This window comes from Staurois parvus, unplaced genomic scaffold (genome assembly GCF_062004578.1).
Source record: "Staurois parvus isolate SC_StPar_1 unplaced genomic scaffold, SC_StPar_1.0 ptg000534l, whole genome shotgun sequence".
Taxonomy (NCBI): Eukaryota; Metazoa; Chordata; class Amphibia; order Anura; family Ranidae; genus Staurois; species Staurois parvus.
In genome coordinates this window covers 998,883-1,018,638 of record NW_028318330.1, presented here as the reverse complement: position 1 = coordinate 1,018,638, position 19,756 = coordinate 998,883, and the positions used below count along the sequence as shown (strand labels likewise).

The 19,756-nt window shown below is 42.9% G+C and overlaps 1 protein-coding gene across 1 annotated transcript in view; it reads left to right on the top strand.

Annotated features, from left to right (window-relative positions):
* Positions 1 to 19,756, top strand: part of LOC149451533 (uncharacterized) — a 92,639-nt gene that overhangs the window by 59,213 nt on the left and 13,670 nt on the right. Inside the window, exon 3 of the mRNA XM_089690580.1 lies at positions 13,340 to 13,888. Within this exon, the coding sequence (XP_089546706.1) occupies positions 13,340 to 13,888 (549 nt within the window). The remainder of the gene's footprint in view (positions 1 to 13,339; positions 13,889 to 19,756) is intronic.

The window sequence follows — 19,756 nt, the reverse complement described above, 5'->3', positions numbered from 1 at the left end:
TCTGTGTAAACATTTACATCTTGATTCTCACAAAGTTCACAAGCCCTTGTTAGTGCAATCAATTCTGCAGCTTGGGCTGATTTGTGAGTGAGGGGTAATGCCTCCTGAACAATGTCAGGTAACTGGACCACTGCATACCCTGGTATAAAGGTATCATCAGAAGGTCTGGGACAAGAACCATCTACTAATATGTCCAGAGCTTCCGGAATGGGTGTTGTATGTCTATTCTGGGAGAGGTATCTTCATGTATGACCTGAACACAATCATGTTCCTCGGGTGGGTTGTCAGCTTGGGCTGATTTGTGAGTGAGGGGTAATGCCTCCTGAACAATGTCAGGTAACTGGACCACTGCATACCCTGGTATAAAGGTATCATCAGAAGGTCTGGAACAAGAACCATCTACTAATATGTCCAGAGCTTCCAGAATGGGTGTTGTATGTCTATTCTGGGAGAGGTATCTTCATGTATGACCTGAACACAATCATGTTCCTCGGGTGGGTTGTCAGTTTCACCGTTTATCCCTAGCAAATAATTTAGCATAGCTAAGGGAGCTGAATTAGAACTTGCATATTTCACTTCCAAATTTGCAGTTGATGTCAAAATCACTTGATAACCGCTTGCCCTTTGTGCTGTCATGTGCTGCGTAGTGAGGTTCTTAAGGACATGTAGTATATGATGTGTGGTGTGAAGGATGGTTTTATGTCCCAGAGTCACACTCATTGAGTCTTCCACTGCCATGGCACAGACGGCCAGGGCTCTCAGACATGCTAGCATGCCCTGAACCGGACTTGGCACTACTTTTGAAAAATAGGCTACTGGCCTCGTGTCCTCCATGATCCTGAGTGACCACAGCCGCCATGGTTTTACAATTGTCATGAGCATACACATGAAAATCAATATTGTAATTCGCTAAACCCAGAGCAGGAGAGGAAACTAATGAGGACCTCAAGGTTTGGTAGGCATTGTTGGATTCTTCGTCCCATTCAATAAGGTCTGAAGCCTCAGCTTTCGTGTGCTGCCTGAGTATGTTGTCATAATGGGAGCAGTCAGGTATCCATTAGAGACAATAGTTGACTATGCCAAGGAAAGAGAGCAGTTACTTTTTAGTTTTTGGGCGGGGCAGACCCATATTGGCTTGGATCCTGGACTGGCTCATCATTCTGGTGCCTTGTGACAGAGTGAAACCCAAGTAATCCACCAAAGTTTGACAACATTGTACCTTATGCCTTGCCACCTTGTGTCCCTCTGTACCCAGAAAATTTAACAGACATATACTGTCCTCCTAACAAGCCTTCCTGTTGGGTGAACAAAGTAACAAGTCATCCACGTACTAGAATAATGTGGAACCATGGCGGGGTGCCCAACCCTTTAAGGATTCTTGGAGGGCCATGGAATATACAGCCTGAGAATCCACATAGCCTTGGGGCATTCTGGCCCAGGTTAACTGTTTATTGGCCAGAGTAAAACTTAACAGTAGTTGTGTCTCTTCGTCAACTGGGATGGAAAAAAAATGCATTTCCTAAATCGATCACAGTATAACACTGCGTATCATGTGGAATGGAGGTAATCAATGAGGGCACATCTGGGGCAATGGGTGCAATTGTAATAATGAGATTGTGAATGACTCTGGGAACTTGCACTAAACGGTACCATCAGCACTCTTCACTGGATTTACTGGGGTGTTGTATGGGGAAACCACAGGTTTCAAAACACCTTCTCTACTATTGGCGTGATATCATCAATCTTTTCTTGTGACAAAGGATAGTGCTTTTGGTACACTGGACCAACTCCAGGTTTAGGTCTGGCCTTGTAAGGTGTACAGGGAATATACCCTACATGTAGCTTACTGTTGGCCCAGACTTCAGGCTTCACTTTGTCTAAATCTTCCATGCCCACAAAACAGTGAGGTGACTCCATGTGCACCCCTCCCTTCTCACTTACTCTGATTGTGGCCTTGAATTTTCCCAACAGATCTCTGCCTAGCAAATTCACAGGACATCCTGATATTATCTTGAAAGAATGTTTCACTATGGAACTTTTCCCGTGAGAATCAGAAACACACAAAGGGGGAGTCTCCCAGGTTTTGGCACATGTCCCAGTGATACCAATTGAAGGTTCACATTCTACTCTTGTTCCCTCACAATGATCCTCCCTTAAACTGGACCTGCTAGCTCCCGTGTCAATTAAGAAATCCATTTTTGTGCCATTGACCATTAGTGTAATTTGGGGAAGCTGATCATGGCTAGCAGTCATTTGGGGGAATGCCAAAAAAGGTGTAATCATAAATATACCTTCTTCATTGACTGCCATGATAACATTCATTTTACTAAGTAAATCTCTTCCTAACAGACTATCTGGGCAATCAGGGATTACAGTAAATTCATGCCAAATAATCTGTTCCTCTCCTCTTTTGTCAGGGTCCCCTTGCACAAGCAAAAGGGAGTCTTACCAGTTGGGAGAACTGCTCCACTAATTCCCATCGAAGGTTCACATAATAAGAGTGGTTCCACATCATTTTCTTCCTTTATAACTGAACGAGTTGAACCCGTGTCAACTACAAACGCTAATATTTTTCCTGCTACCCTTAGAACCATTAAAGGTTCCTGTTCAGGAGTATGTGAGACAACTGGACATGTGAGGGAGCTATTACCTTCGGGGCAGATCTATTGTGGACCTTGGTTCTGCCAACTGATCGGGTACTTGACGGGTGGATTTCTGCACTTTGTCTCCTGTGGTATGGATTTGTTCCCTCTAAGTTGTGGGCAATCCTTCTTCCAATGACCTTCCTGTCCACATATAAAACACCTGTCATCTTTGGGTCTCCCACCTCCTCTACCTTTATATCCTTTTTCTCTCCCTGTTTCCATTTCTACCTCTTTCTCTGGGATTGTAACTATGTTGTAATCCCTGAAAATGTGCTTTCTTGGTGGATTTGGGAACCTCAAAACATCCAGTGGCGTCTTTCTCCATCACTTGCTTTTCAAACGTACTTGCATCCATCTCTATCCAGTCTGAAATAAGCTGTCTTATTACCAGTGTAATTTCAGGTGTGAATCCTGCCATCAAGGTTTGGATATATATATATAATGCCCATTTCTGCACTAGCCATATCCATCCCAGCTTCTTCCTTCCAAACTTTCCTCAATCTTTTCATATGTTCTGTCACCGTCTTTTGTCCCTTGCTTACAAGTAACACCAGTTGCTAACGATTTCCTACTTTTCCATATTCTCTCCATCTCTGCTGTCACCTCTTCCCATACTTTTTTCTGAGTGTCTTCTTTCAGCCATATATGAGTGGCTGCCGGGGTTCCAGGATGAACCAAAACATGTATGGTAGACATCTTTGTCCAGTCAAACCCCGAGTCCATGTCATATCCTACAGTTCCATCAATTATTAATTTCATGTCATGTTGTGAACACTGTCTGCCTTGGGTGGCTCTCTTTAAATAATTTATGCAGGCAGTTGGATTCTTTCTGGGGTCTGGACTATTCTTTATGATGTCATTCATTCGGTCATATCCATGGGTTTAATTACGATATCATTTCCCATCACAATAAATGGGAAAGCTAAATTTTCTCCCTTTTTCACTTTTTCCTTTTACATTGCTTCTCAAAGTTTTGTCATTGGGGGCTGCAGTCCTCTTTGTAGATGTAAGTGTAATGGTTAGTGGACTCTGTGTAGTTCTGGCAATTTGCCACTCAGGACTGCCATCTGATCTGTCTCCTTCTTCTTCCTTGGGACTGCCATCTGATCTGTCTCCTTCTTCTTCCTCGGGACTGCCATCTGATCTGTCGCCTTCCTCTTCCTTGGGACTGCCATCTGATCTGTCTCCTTCCTCCCTTCCTGGAGACTGCCATCTGATCTGTCTCCTTCCTCTTCCTCGGGACCGCCATCTGATCTGTCGCCTTCCTCTTCCTCGGGACTTCCATCTGATCTGTCTCCTTCCTCTCTTCCTCGGGACCATCATCTGGTCTGTCTCCTTCCTCTCTTTCTCGGGACCATCATCTGGTCTGTCTCCTTCCTCTCTTCTGCAGGATTGTCATCTGATCTGTCTCCTTCCTCTCTTCCTCAAGACTGCCATCTGATCTGTCTCCTTCCTCCCTTCCTCGGGACTGTCATCTGATCTGTCTCCTTCCTCGGGACTGCCATCTGATCTGTCTCCTTCCTTGGGACTGCCGTCTGATCTGTGTGTAGTTCTGGTAATTTGCCACTCGGAACTGCCATCTGATCTGTCTCCTTCCTCTTCTTCGGGACTGCCATCTGATCTGTCTCCTTCCTCTCTTCCTTGGGATTGTCATCTGATCTGTATCCTTCCTCTCTTCCTCGGGATTGTCATCTGATCTGTATCCTTCCTCTCTTCCTCGGGACTGCCATCTGATCTGTCTCCTTCCTCTCTTCCTCAGGACTACCATCTGATCTGTCTCCTTCCTCTCTTCCTCAGGACTACCATCTGATCTGTCTCCTTCCTCTCTTCCTTGGGACTGCCATCTGATCTGTCTCCTTCCTCTTCCTCGGGACTGCCATCTGATCTGTCTCCTTCCTCTCTTCCTCGGGACTGCCATCTGATCTGTCTCCTTCCTTTCTTCCTTGGGACTTCCATTTGATCTGTCTCCTTCCTTGGGACTGCCATCTGATCTGTCTCCTTCCTTGGGACTGCCATCTGATCTGTGTGTAGTTCTGGTAATTTGCCACTCGGGACTGCCATCTGATCTGTCTCCTTCCTTGGGATTGTCATCTGATCTGTTTCCTTCCTCTCCTCCTCGGGACTGCCATCTGATCTGTATCCTTCCTCTCTTCCTCGGGACTGCCATCTGATCTGTCTCCTTCCTCTCTTCCTTGGGACTGCCATCTGATATGTCTTCTTCCTCTCTTTCTTGAGACCGCCATCTGATCTGTCTCCTTCCTTGGGACTGCCATCTGATCTGTCTCCTTCCTCTCTTCCTCGGGGCTGCCATCTGATCTGTCTCCTTCCTCTCTTCCTCGGGACCGCCATCTGATCTGTCTCCTTCCTCTCTTCCTCGGGGCTGCCATCTGATCTGTCTCCTTCCTCTCTTCCTCAGGACCGCCATCTGATCTGTCTCCTTCCTCTCTTCCTTGGGACTACCATCTGATCTGTCTCCTTCCTCTCTTCCTTGGGACTGCCATCTGATATGTCTTCTTCCTCTCTTTCTTGAGACCGCCATCTGATCTGTCTCCTTCCTTGGGACTGCCATCTGATCTGTCTCCTTCCTCTTTTCCTTGGGACTGCCATCTGATCTGTGTGTAGTTCTGGTAATTTGCCACTCGGGACTGCCATCTGATCTGTCTTCTTCCTCTCTTTCTCGAGACCGCCATCTGATCTGTGTGTAGTTCTGGTAATTTGCCACTTGGGACTGCCATCTGATCTGTCTCCTTCCTCTTCCTCGGGGCTGCCATCTGATCTGTCTCCTTCCTCTTCCTCGGGACCGCCATCTGATCTGTCTCCTTCCTCTCTTCCTTGGACTGCCATCTGATCTTTCTCCTTCCTCTCTTCCTCCTACAGCCCCTCCCTCCTCCTCCCATACTGTACTATCTGGACTCTGTATCTCCACTGCTTGTTCTATGGGAGGCTGTAGTGGTCTATCTGAAATCCTCATCCTCTGTCTTTGGTAATGCTGGATATACTTGTGTAGAAGTTGGCGGGGCAGATGATGGGGGTTAAAGAGTGGAGAATAAATATCCTGGGCGCTGGAGCATAACCAGACTCATATCTGAGCCAGTGAACACCCGCAGATTTCATGTATTTATAGTCCCAGCTCGGGCAAGTCGGGACCACTGCTTTTCATATCCAGGGACCATTCTGCAATATTGTCTGTGAAAGGAACCACATAGTGATCATCCCATGGTGATACTCTGATCACATATTCTTTACAAGTTAGCCTAGACAATTCCGGATTCTCTTGTCTTTCTTTCTTTTTCTCAGCAATATCACTTAGCACTTTATGCGGAAGCCTTGGAATTTTTGGCAGAGATCCCTTACTTTGGATCTTTCCCATACTGGAAGCAAAACAGCTGTTAGACAAAGCAATAAATGATTACAATATCAGTACTTATTCCCTGAAGCGGAGAGGTTGTCATGTCAGCAAAGCCTTCTCCACAGTTCAGGAGTTTAACCCCTAAAAGTACAAATCCTTGTAATAAACCTGTTCTGAAGAAACACAAATACTACATAGCAGTTCCATAACACACAGCAAATAGGCACTTCTACTTCTAAAATGTAGAAATAACCGAGGACTCCTGTGAATTCACAATACATCTGCCGAGGCAATTTTCCCCAGAGGCTTCCAAAACCTCTGAATTTCCTTTGAGGATCCACCTCAAGGACTCTCCATGAGATCCAACAATCTCAAATGGAAACTTTGCTTGCTGTCCCGGGGTCTTTAAAGGGGATTTGATCCGGCAAAACTAAGACAAAATAGCTCAGCTTACCTGACCAGCCTCACCTTTAATCCCGACTTCTGACACCAGATTGTAAGGATTCAACCTATGTCTGTAGCCCTTTAAATGTCTTCGGTAATTTCTGCCCTCTGAGCTCAGGAGGAATAAAGCTCCGGACACCAAAGTGTGCAAACTAAATCTGTGAACGTTTAATGCGTGCGAGCAGGTTTTACAAATGCAGAATGACCAACGAAATATTGTAATGACCAATAATATATTGTAATGACCAATGATATATTGTAATGACCAATGATATATTGTAATGACCAACGAAATATTGTAATGACCAACGATATATTGTAATTAGAGATGAGCGAATCGAACCAGGCGAACCGGAATTCGAGTCGAATTTCAGGAAATATTCGATTCGCGTCGAATCCGAAATTTTGCCTACTTCGGGTGCGCGAATCGAACATTTCCCGATCAGCCGGCAAAAGTGTCCCTGCAGTGAGCTCCGCTATTTCTGACAGTTCTCTGACAGAAGGAACACATGTTTAGCGGTTGAAACATTGTATCTATTAGTTTCCATTTAGGATACAGATGTTTCAACCGCTGTACATGTGAAGAAGCTGTCAGAGAACTGTCAGAAATAGAGGAACTCTGCACATACACTTTTTGCCGGCTTGGAATTATTCTTCTTTTCATCCTACTTCTTCTTCTTCTTCTTCTTCATCCTCATCCTCATCCTCTTCTTCTGAGGATGAGGATGAAGAAGAACAAGTAGGATGAAAATAAGAATAATTCCAAGCCGGCAAAAAGTGTATGTGCAGAGTTCCTCTATTCTGCAGATACACTTAGAGGAGCTCTGCAGATACACTTAGAGGAGCTCTGCAGATACACTTAGAGGAGCTCTGCACATACACTTTTTGCCGGCTTGGAATTAATCTTATTTTCATCCTACTTCTTCTTCTTCTTCTTCATCCTCATCCTCAGAAGAAGAGGATGAGGATGAAGAAGAAGAAGAAGAAGAAGTAGGATGAAAATAAGAATAATTACAAGCCGGCAAAAAGTGTATGTGCAGAGCTCCTCTAAGTGTATCTGCAGAGCTCCTCTAAGTGTATCTGCAGAATAGAGGAACTCTGCACATACACTTTTTGCCGGAAACCGCTGTATGGAGGGAATGTCCCAGAACTGTCAGAAATAGACTATTTATGACAGTTCTGGGACATTCCTTCCATACAGCGGTTGAAACATTGTATCTATTTGTTTCCATAAATGGATCCATTTATGGAAACAAATAGATACAATGTTTCAACCGCTGTATGGAAGGACAGTCCCAGAACTGTCATTAATAGTCTATTTCTGACAGTTCTATGACATTCCCTCCATACAGCGGTTGAAACCGCTGTATGGAGTGAATGTCCCAGAACTGTCAGAAATAGACAGAAACTGTCACAGAACTGTCCTTCTTCTCATCCTTCTCCTTCTTCTCATCCTTCTTCTCATCCTTCTCCTTCTTCTCATCCTTCTCCTTCTTCTCATCCTTCTCCTTCTTCTCATCCTTCTCCTTCTCCTTCTTCTCATCCTTCTCCTTCTCCTTCTTCTCATCCTTCTCCTTCTTCTCATCCTTCTCCTTCTTCTCATCCTTCTCCTTCTCCTTATTCTCATCCTTCTGCTTCTTCTCATCCTTCTCCTTCTTCTCATCCTTCTCCTTCTCCTTCTTCTCATCCTTCTCCTTCTTCTCATCCTTCTCCTTCTCCTCATCCTTCTCCTTCTCATCCTTCTCCTTCTCCTTCTTCTCATCCTTCTCCTTCTCCTTCTTCTCATCCTTCTCCTTCTCCTTCTTCTCATCCTTCTCCTTCTCCTTCTTCTCATCCTTCTCCTTCTCCATCTTCTCATCCTTCTCCTTCTCCTTCTTCTCATCCTTCTCCTTCTCCATCTTCTCATCCTTCTCCTTCTGCTTCTCCTTCTCCTTCTTCTCATCCTTCTCCTTCTTCTCATCCTTCTCCTTCTTCTCATCCTTCTCCTTCTCCTTCTCCTCATCCTTCTCCTTCTCCTTCTCCTCATCCTTCTCCTTCTCCTTCTTCTCATCCTTCTTCTCATCCTTCTCCTTCTCCTTCTTCTCATCCTTCTCCTTCTTCTCATCCTTCTCCTTCTCCTTCTTCTCATCCTTCTCCTTCTTCTCATCCTTCTCCTTCTCCTTCTTCTCATCCTTCTCCTTCTCCTTCTTCTCATCCTTCTCCTTCTCCTTCTCCTTCTTCTCATCCTTCTCCTTCTTCTTCTCATCCTTCTCCTTCTCCTTCTTCTCATCCTTCTCCTTCTCCTTCTTCTCATCCTTCTCCTTCTCCTTCTTCTCATCCTTCTCCTTCTCCTTCTGTTGTGGGCTTTTGAATCATGTCTCAAGAATATGACTTTTCTCAAGACATAATGTTATATAGCAAACAGCTCAGCAGAACCGGATGTTAAGAGTTAATTTTGTCTTGGTTGAACCTTCAAGAATTCTAGTTAAAGAACTGAAGAGAACGGGGAATTAAGACTTTTCCAAGACAATGGGACTGTTTAAACTGTCAACAAGGACTATTTGTATATGGAAGTGAGAAGAATGCACCTACAGAAAGTCAAACAAATAGGACTCTGACTTGTAAACATTTCAACAATAATGAGACGGGAACTCAACTGTTTGAAAGCTTAACCAAAACCTGTAGAGTGTGATGAACCAACAAACCTCTGAAACTATTACCATCTACTATTGTTCACCAAGGGTGAAAGCATTAACAATTGTTTACCATGAGTCCAATACAAGGGCTAGGCAAACAGAGAATTTTTTTTCCCTACACAGAGGAAATGTTGATGCTGAAACCAAGAGGTGAAATTCAGGACATTTAAGTCTAAAAGTTCACTGTATATCATTACAAAAATGTACTACAGAAACAGATTATAAATAAGATGTCATAGACTTTAAAACACCATTAAATACTCAGCAATGGGAACTATATATATCACTAACTTGAGTATTGAGATGATGGGAAGTAAGATGTATTATAAACTAGCATTAGTTACATGTCTTATCAGGAAACAAACAGGATGGTATTTCAAATAGGAATAACTGAATATACACCTATATTCCATGGTCCCTATTTAGAATATCATAGGTATGATCACTGCTATATCTGGAAAGAGCCGTATATTTTATTCCTGAAATTACCTGAAGATTCCACCCAAGATATGAGTCATCTCAAATACTCACATTGTTCTGTGATACATGACCGCCACCTGGCGGGCAGGTGAGAAATAGCTTATGCACACACATTTCTCAACTAGCCAATCAGGAAGCCTGGTGGGAAGGTATCTTAGAACAATGGACTAGTGGATATAAAAAGCCCATGTGCTTTAAAAGAGAAACCTCATGAAAAGAAGAAAAACCCTCATAAAGACCTCATGGAAAGACCTGACATCTGAAGAAGATCTCTGCTGAATAACTACTCTTCCATCTTTTCAAACTTCCTAAAACTTTAAACCTCTAATCTTATAACTTCCTACATTCTCCCCTATTGAATCTTTCACTTGCCCTATACATCAGTCTAAAGGCGTTCCACTGTCAGCTAAATCCACGGGAGAGCTGCCTAGTCTGAATTCCGGGAGTGGTGAGATGTTTGTTTGATTTTGTATTAATTATTTCCTCTGTTGTGTAGAATCATAAAAATTACCGTAGTGTATTACAACAATATTGGATAGTTAGATATATGTAGTCAGATACTGTGTTACTGTTAAAAATTGTTTATTGCCATATTATAAATTTTTCCATATTTCATAATTTATTGAATATTAATAACCAGAGTATCATATATCAAGGGCTTACTTCTTGCAAGCCTATGGCCACGGCGTGTAAGAATATAACCTTTGAGATATTCAAAATTATTAATTATTAATAAATTTAATAAATATCATATCATTTAAAGTTTGTGATTGATGAAATTAGTTAGAGACCTTATTATTGTGTCTTACATTGGTAGGATATATTTTTGATTGTGTGTACCAATATTCATTTATCACCAGTCTTCTGTGTTTTGTGTTAATATATATATAATTTTTGTACATAAATAAATTTTTATATTTATCTATTATAAGGCAAATTTTGTGTGTATGGTACGAAATCATATTGGCTAAAAGAATTCAAGGTATAATAATAAGTGGTGATCAAATTATCAAAGTGTCCAAATTATTGGTTTACTAAATATTTGCCGTATTTTAACGGCTGGAGGCACTGTAATATTTCATCTAAGGGAAAGGGACACGCCCTTTATAAATAATATATATCCTTACATAAACCACCACAACACTTCTTCTCATCCTTCTCCTTATCCTTCTCCTTCTTCTCATCCTTCTCCTTCTCATCCTTCTCATCCTTCTCCTTCTCATCCTTCTCATCCTTCTCCTTCTCCTTCTTCTCATCCTTCTCCTTCTCCTTCTCCTTCCTCATCTCCAAGGGCATTTAAATTAAAGGTACAGTGTTCTGCACTAATTTAAAGGCTCTCTGAAGCCTAGAAACCCTTTTAATAAGTTAACTTCGTAGCGAAGAAATTCGCATCGAATCGAATTTCACACTGGAATTCGCCGAATCAGCCGAATCGAATTTTTGAGAAATTCGCTCATCTCTAATTGTAATGACCAATGAAATATTGTAATGACCAATGATATATTGTAATGACCAACGATATATTGTAATGACCAACGATATATTGTAATGACCAATAATATATTGTAATGACCAATGATATATTGTAATGACCAACGATATATTGCAATGACCAACGATATATTGTAATGACCAACGAAATATTGTAATGACCAACGAAATATTGTAATGACCAACGAAATATTGTAATGACCAACGATATATTGTAATGACCAACGATATATTGTAATGACCAACGATATATTGTAATGACCAACAAAATATTGTAATGACCAACAAAATATTGTAACGACCAATGATATATTGCACTCTTATCAAGAAATATAATGACCACAAATGACTGAAGACCACCATATAAGGCAGTTCCATCTACAGAATGGGAACTGAATTCATGAAACAAACAGTTGTTACAAGTGACATATAAACACAAAACTAACTTGTTCACACATCTACAATGGAGGCATTAAACACAATGGATGCCAGTTAATAACACATTTTTCCTTACAGGGGGATTTGTACCGTCCTGACATTTGGGGGGATTTGTACCGTCCTGACATTTGGGGGGATTTGTACCGTCCTGACATTTGGGAGGGATTTGTGCCGTCCTGACAATTGGGGGGATATTTGTACCGTCCTGACATTAGGGGGGATTTGTACCGTCCTGACATTTGGGGGGGATTTGTACCGTCCTGACAATTGGGGGGGATTTGTGCCGTCCTGACAATTGGGGGGGATTTGTGCCGTCCTGACAATTGGGGGGGATTTGTGCCGTCCTGACAATTGGGGGGGATTTGTGCCGTCCTGACATTGGGGGGATTTGTACCGTCCTGACATTTGGGGGGATTTGCGCTCTCCTGACATTTGGGGGGATTTGTACCGTCCTGACATTTGACAGATATCTGTACCGTTCTGACATTTGGGGGGGATTTGTACCGTCCTGACATTTGGGGGATATCTGTACTAACCTGACATTTGGCAGATATCTGTACCGTCCTGACATTTGGGGGGATTTGTACTCTCCTGACATTTGGGGGGATTTGTACTATTCCTGGCATTTTTAGGGCCTCAGGAAATGATGTCGGTACATCAGGATGGGTCAGTTTTCAGTGATTGGTACCATAGTATGTAGACTCTATAACTTTCTCACAGACTATATAATATACACTGATTTGGGTTATTTTACCAAAGAAATGGAGCAGTATAGATTTTGGTCAAATGTATGAAGAAAATTTACTTATTTGCAAATTTTTATAGCAGAAACAGAAAAATGCATTTTGTTTGCAAAATTTTTATTCTTTTTTTGTTTATATCTAAAAAAACACAAATGGTGATCAAATACCACCAAAAAGTAAGCTCAGTTTGCTTGATAAAAATGATAGAAATGTAATATGGGTACAGCATTGCATGATGGAGTAATTGTCATTCAAAGTATGAGAGTGCTGAAAGCTGAAAATTGACCGGGGCAGGAAGGAGGGGAAAGTGATCAGTAATGAGAAAGTGATAATGAGGGAGGAGTCAATACCCCAATGATGGTGGTCTTCAGGATCAGTCCAGTCTTCATCTTGGTTGTTCTCCCCCCATCCTCACTCTCTGACCTCTGGTGGGGCTCAGCCCCGCTGTTCTTCATGACTAAATCATGGACTAAATAAGGAAGTGCAGTACTTCTTGTGTTGGGAAGATGGTGATGAGTGATAGAGGGGGTGGGGCCCCTCGTCCTATAATCCCCTCATCACTGTCCCTCCTATAAAAGATAGTTCTGGTTGTTTCCTCACTCTCTGACTAAGGTCCATGAATAAAGAAATGACCTGGTAGAAGATCAGAGGAGCCATTTCCTAGTTCCCTTGAGGGTGGATTTGTAATCTCCTCAGAGACCAAGCTGCCTGATGTGGGCGGAGTCCTGGTTTGGGGGAACCAATCAGCTCCTGTCTAGTAATCCTCTTTGTCTTTGTATTTTAGTCCATGGCCGGGAGATGAGGAAAACCTCCGAGGATTGTCTCACTTTGTCTCCAGACTGGAAAGTAGAAGATGAGGACATCACACAGTATAGTCCAGGAGAAAACCCGGCTCCCTCCAATGTCCATCTGACACCACCCAGTGTAGATGGACCATCGGATTCCTCGTATCCTGAGGAACCTCAGACTGTGCGGGACCGGGCCGGCCTTCCAACAGGGAAGAGCTTCTCCTGTACTGAGTGTGGGAAATGTTTCCAATCTAAATCTGGTCTTAATGTGCATAAAAAAACTCACACAGGGGAGAAGCCGTATTCCTGTCCTGAGTGCGGGAAATGTTTTTTAAGGAAGTCCCATTTTTACAAACATCAGAGATCTCATACGGGGGAGAAGCCGTATTCCTGCCCTAAGTGCGGGAAATGTTTTTTGCAGAAGTCCCATCTTTACAGACATCAGAGATCTCACACGGGGGAGAAGCCGTATTCCTGTTCTGCGTGCAGGAAATGTTTTTTGCAGAACTCCGATCTTTACAGACATCAGAGATCTCACACAGGGGAGAAGCCGTATTCCTGTCCTAAGTGCAGGAAATGTTTTTCACAGAAGTCCGATCTTTACACACATCAGAGATCTCACACAGGGGAGAAGCCGTATTCCTGTCGTGAGTGCGGGAAATGTTTTTCAGACAAGTCCAATCTTTACACACATCAGAGAACTCACACGGGAGAGAAGTTATATTCCTGTCCTGATTGCAGAAAATGTTTTTCAAAGAAGTCCCATCTTTACACACATCAGAGATCTCACACAGGAAGAAGCCACTTTCCTGTCCTGAGTGAGGGAAATGTTCCTCACTGAAGTCCTGTCTTCACGTTTATCAGGGGTCCCACACAACCCTGGAGGTGTATTAGTGCCCTGAGTGCGGGAAATGTCTTCTAGATGAATGTTGCTGGACATCCCAGGTCTCATGTGGGGAAGAAGCACACCCTGAACTTCTGAAGTTGATGTCCTTCATTTCAAGGCTCTACAGAACAGTGGTGACCCCAAAGTGTCTCTCTGTCTTCAGTCCATCCTTCTCCCATCCCCCAACAGGAGGGAAAGAGAACTCCGCCCCAAACTAGGGGGGAACTTTCCTCTCATTATTTCCCTTGGCTTCTGTGTGGGTTTGGGTGGTTGGAGGAGTGCGGCACGAGAAGGAACACAGCTTGTTGTTCTATGTCTACATATGGGGTCTGGGTAGAGGGGATCCACCGGAAAATATTTCTACTCTTTGATTTTGTGCAAATCGTTTCTGTTTTCACTTTGAAGGGCGATATTATGTGTGGTTTGTAAAAGGGATTGGCCCAATAGATACCACCCCACTTAGAGAATAGATGGACTAATATGACCAGCATTCATTCAGCCATGTCACATGTTGGGATCTTTTCTACAATACTTTGTTATAATAATGGAACACGTTGTGTATTGTAATGTACACCAATAATAATGACTCCGCCCCCACATTCCAGACAAGGGAACTTCCTGACCAATCGGATTCCTTCTTTTACCATTTACTGATTTTTTTTCTGCAATCTTGTTAAAAGTGAAATTAGAATAAAAAATGTATTGAACAGAAAAAAATCCTGTGTGTGTGCAATGATGACAAAGCTGTGTATCCAGAAATGGCTGGTCGGTGACACTTCCATATACAGCCCAATGAAGTGACAAGGAAGCCCTAGAACCCTTTGGAGGAACCCTGGCTGAGAAAGGCTGGACTAGGCAGTCACATATCTCTGCCCCACTTGCAGGGTTCCCAACCCTCCGTGACTTTTATTACTGACACAACATGAACATTTACTGACGGAGGACATGTTTTTACTGACATCCTGAAAAATGACAGAACTCCTGTTAGGATGTCAGACGATGGATATTGAATCCATATAAACAGGACATGTGATCACTGACAATCCCCAGAACAAGCCATCTGCCTGGTTTACACCTAATAATTCAATCCATGGTGACCACAAATCAGCCCAACGCAGACACATGAAAACCTAGTTCTGCTCGGCATGCCATGGAGAGTAATGGGCATGATCAGATGGGAGGGGCTTAGAAGAGGATAATGTCACAGACCCGCCCCCTGATCACCTACCTCTAAATGAAGAAAGCAGCTGATTGGGTGAGTACACATTGCTGTGACCTCCAAGCTTAGCTTCACAGTGCGGCAATGTTACCTTCACATGCCGAGTCTCACAGGTGGCACCGCCTGTCATCCATTGTGTTGAAATGTCATTGCAGCAACTCAGAATGGTCCTCAGTAGTCTGTATGGCCCCCATGTGCTTGTATTCATGCCTGACAACGTCGGGGGAGGGTCCTAATAAGATATCACCAGCAAGACTCCCATCATCCATCCACTACACATCTGCATCAGAGGCTGGTCAGGAGCTCTGAGGAAAGGGATTCATCCCTGAAACACGTCAGCCATTTGACTGCACTGACACTTGGAACACCTTGCTTGCCGTTGTGGCCATCGTCATTATGCAAATGCTTTTTAGATACATGCTTCATCCGTGAGTATGTTTTTATTTTTCATACTTTTCAATAAACCTTGGATAATGCACAAGGTGTGTGCGCACCTGTTTATTCTCTATCTAGTGGCTGATCTCCCCGTCTGAGGAGGGCTGCACCCCTGAAGCATTTCCTTTGGTTGTCGCTGTCCTGGTTCCCTTGGCTTCCCTTTTGGCTGTGCATATCCTGAGGCGCTGGAGACTACATACGATATCCGGTTTGGTTGCAACCTGGTTGCGTCGGATGGACCAAAACATGATATCCTAGAGGTGTTCTGTTGGATTTAGGTCAGGTAAGTGAAAGGATTGATTTTCTTATCCCCTCAGAGACCCCCGGTCTGTGGAGAGATTCCTGGTTTATCAGCAGAATTCTGGGAACACCCCTGGAACACGGAAATAACGGCAGCTTATGTTCAGAGATGTTCAAAGTTTATTAGACATTACTAAGATTATATAGGATACAGAAATAATAAGGGGGGGGAGCAAGTTCTAAAACTGTAACTTGTAAGTTTCCATCATGAGCTGACTACATGACACATGACATATACATTTCTTGGTATAAACTGTTTTTGCTAGCTTTCTGAGAAATAGCCGGGCAAAGAAAACTTCAGGGTCGTCTTATCTTTTGTTGATACATCCTTCAGCAAACTAAAACAGTTCCATTAAACTTCAAATATATCTGCAAAAACCTAACTTAATACTTAAAATGGCGTACATCAACACAATGGAGGTTCTCTAGATCCTTTCAATCCCCTCTTAGATCATGAACATGATCTCAATTCTTTACCTCATTCATCTTTTTGTACATAGCCAGATAACCTTCATTTGTATTTTGCGGCTTGGTAGCTCTAGCAATGCAATATAATAAGCATTTAAAACATAGATATAAAAATAAAACAAAAAACAATATCATGACTATTCTTACAGCAATACCTTTCATCCATGAAAAGACGGAACCAAATCCTGATCCTAACCAATCAAAAGGAGTCCATCCATCTTTTCCTATAGCTCTAGCTTCTTCCATTAAACCATCTACCTGTTCCCTGTGTTGCTTTATTATTTCATAATAATCTGGAACAGTCATTGTGGTATTATATATCCAAGTACAACATTCAGAATCCTCTGTCATCTCACACAGATCTGTCAGAGCAGCACTCATGCTTTCAATAGCTAATTCTTGCATCTCCAGCTGTTCTCTAATAGCTCTGGTCTCAGTATTTAGCAACCCCGTGTCCTTAGAGTTCCTCTCCAGTATATCATCAATAATGTTTGTGTAATTATTTATTTTGTTCATGAGTGTTATTCCCCATCCCGTGTAGGTAGGGAACCATGACCAAACCTTATCCCCTGTACAGAATAGATCTACCTTTTCTTGTTTGGTTTCCCTTCTCTGTCTCAGAGTTAGTTGGTGTTTTGGGTATGTACTGGCTTTTACCTGGTGTTCCTTCTGGTCTATAGCTGCCATGATTGGCACTAATTGGGCTACATAGCACCAGCCCTGGACATTACTCGGTATCCAAGGGTAACAGATCTTACCACAACAGATATAGGTATTGTTTCCCAAGGAGATCGGCAATTTTTGTATTGCAGAGCAAAATTCAGGGGTGACAAGTGTGAAATAAAAAACAATGTTTTCCAAACATAGTTTTCCCCACATTGTCTTGTATCCCTTCTAAACTTTCATTCAGGGCTCTACCATTTACCTGCCAGCGTTTCACAGAAGAAGTTCCATCCCTCCTTCCAGGATCAGATATATTTAATATGGACTGAGAGCACATTCCCTTTCCCTTGTGGGAAGTATTCCCCAGTCTAAAACACCAATCGGGCAGTTGAGTGACTCCCAGAGTTGGAAAAGATATGGTGGCATTAGAAGTAATATTGGTCAAACCAATACTTACATTCCCTTTTATTAACAAAAATATTTTGCCTGGAGCGGCCAGAAGAGGAATTTCATATGTGCTCAGCTGTAACTTACTACAGATCCAACATTTATCAGAACCGGACTTTTGAGCATAAGCAGATTTAAACTGCACCAACTTTTTCCTGAAATAGGATTGTTCTCTTCAAAACTTCTTTTTGACTTTCTTTCACTTTTGGTTATCTGGGTCTCATTTAAATCTAGTCCTTGACCACAGATACCTTTTATTAGGCCCAAGTCCTCAGGGTGATAAATACAGTTAGTTAGGATCCATACTGGCAGGAAAAAGAGCAGTCAGTGTGCCCAATAGGACCCAGATCTTCAAAGCACCATGAGGGGAAGTAAGGAATGTCATCTTCAGGGTCTTTTTCACTGACTTCACCCTCTCTTCGAGGATTTTCCGCTTGTACTTCACCTCCTTTTTCCATCTTGTGTTTCTCAGGTGTTTGGTTCACCTTCTTCACTCGACTAGCATGGATCCAGGACTAGGAATTCTCCACCAGAACAGCCGTTCTGGTAACCGCTATCACCGTAGTAGGCGGTCCAAAGGGGTAGCCTTGCTTCTTGTCTTTAGCGAGTTGGCGGACCACTACGACATCTCCCACTTGGAAAGGGTGTGTTGGTTCCTGAAAAGATAAAGGAGAGGTGCGAGCAACATTTCAATCTGATCTAAAGCCTGAATCAATTTTCTCACATATTCTTGTTGTACCAGGTCAAGGTCCCCTCTTTCTAACATAAGTGGCTGTCTAGCCCAAGGAGTGGGGAACGGTCTTCCCATTAATATTTCAAAAGGAGATAACCCTGTAGTCTTATTAGGTGTCATTCTTACCTCTGCTAGAATTGCAGGTAACATCTTCTTCCAGTGGGTATAGGTTCCTCCAGTGGCCTTCCTCAACTTATCCTTAATTGTCCTGTTCATCCTTTCTACTATACCCCAACTTTGAGGATGATAGGGAATATGAAATTTCCAATCTAAGTACTTTTCCCAGGTCTTGGCATACCTTGGCCACAATGGCTGGTCCGTTATCAGAATTTATCTGCAGTGGACATCCCCATCTGGGTATTATCTCCTGTGTAAGAATTCTGACTACAGTCTGTGCGTCTTCTTTATTAGTGACAAATGCTTCCACCCATCTGCTGAACATATCCACCATTACCAACAAAAACTCTTGCCTCTGTCCTGTTTTTGGCATGTGGGTAAAATCTATTTGTAAATGGGTGAAAGGTGTAGTTGGGTACACTAGATGCTGGTGTTGTGATTTCTTTGGGTTCTGTGGATTGTTCCTTATACATGTAATGCACCTGGAAACATATTCTTTCACCAACCTAGATAAACCTGTAATGTAAAAATCCTGCAATAATGTTTCACATGTCGTTTTCCATCCTCTATGTCCTAGACCGTGGTACTGTGCAATGAACAATGGGGCACTTGACATGGGAATGCATGGTTTCCCCTCTAAGCACACTAGACCAGAAGCTGGATCTAGTTGTGCTCCAGAACCATTCCAGTCTGCTAGATCGACTTCTGTAGCAAATGTTTGTAAATCTGCATACATCTGGTCATGTGGGGTAGTTGTGACGCCTGAAGTGAGCATAGACATCGGCTCACTGGCCACCTGTTGTAATGCGGCTTCCTTTGCTACCTTATCTGCTAATGCATTTCCTTTGGCAATATGATCTCTGTGATTTGTATGTGACCTGCAATGAAGAATGGCTGATGTTTTTGGTAACTGTATGGCTTTGAGTAGATGAGATATCAAGGAAGAGTGAGATATGGTTTTGCCATCAGCAGCAATGAATCCTCTTCTCTCCCAAATGACCCCAAAATCGTGTACAGCACCATGGGCGTACTTGGAGTCTGTGTAAATGTTGACATCCTGTCCTGCAAATAATTGATATGCTCTTGTAAGGGCAATCAGTTGGGCTGCTTGGGCTGACTGATATGGGATTGGCTTTGCCTCGAGTATTTTGTCCGGAAGTTGCACAATGGCATCTCCTGCATGGTAAGTATTATCATTTGGCCTAGAGCATGAGCCATCTACAAACACATCTGGGGCCCCATTAAGAGCCACAGCTGACATGTCGGGCCTAGGGGAAGTGTCTTGCTGTATGTGGGTTATACAATTGTGTTCTGGTGCCACTTCATCCTGTTCCCCCTTTAGCCCCAGTAGGGCATTCAAAATTGGAGCAGGACCTGAATTTACTGAAGAATATTTAATAATCAAGTTGGGATCAGATAGAAGAATCACTTCATA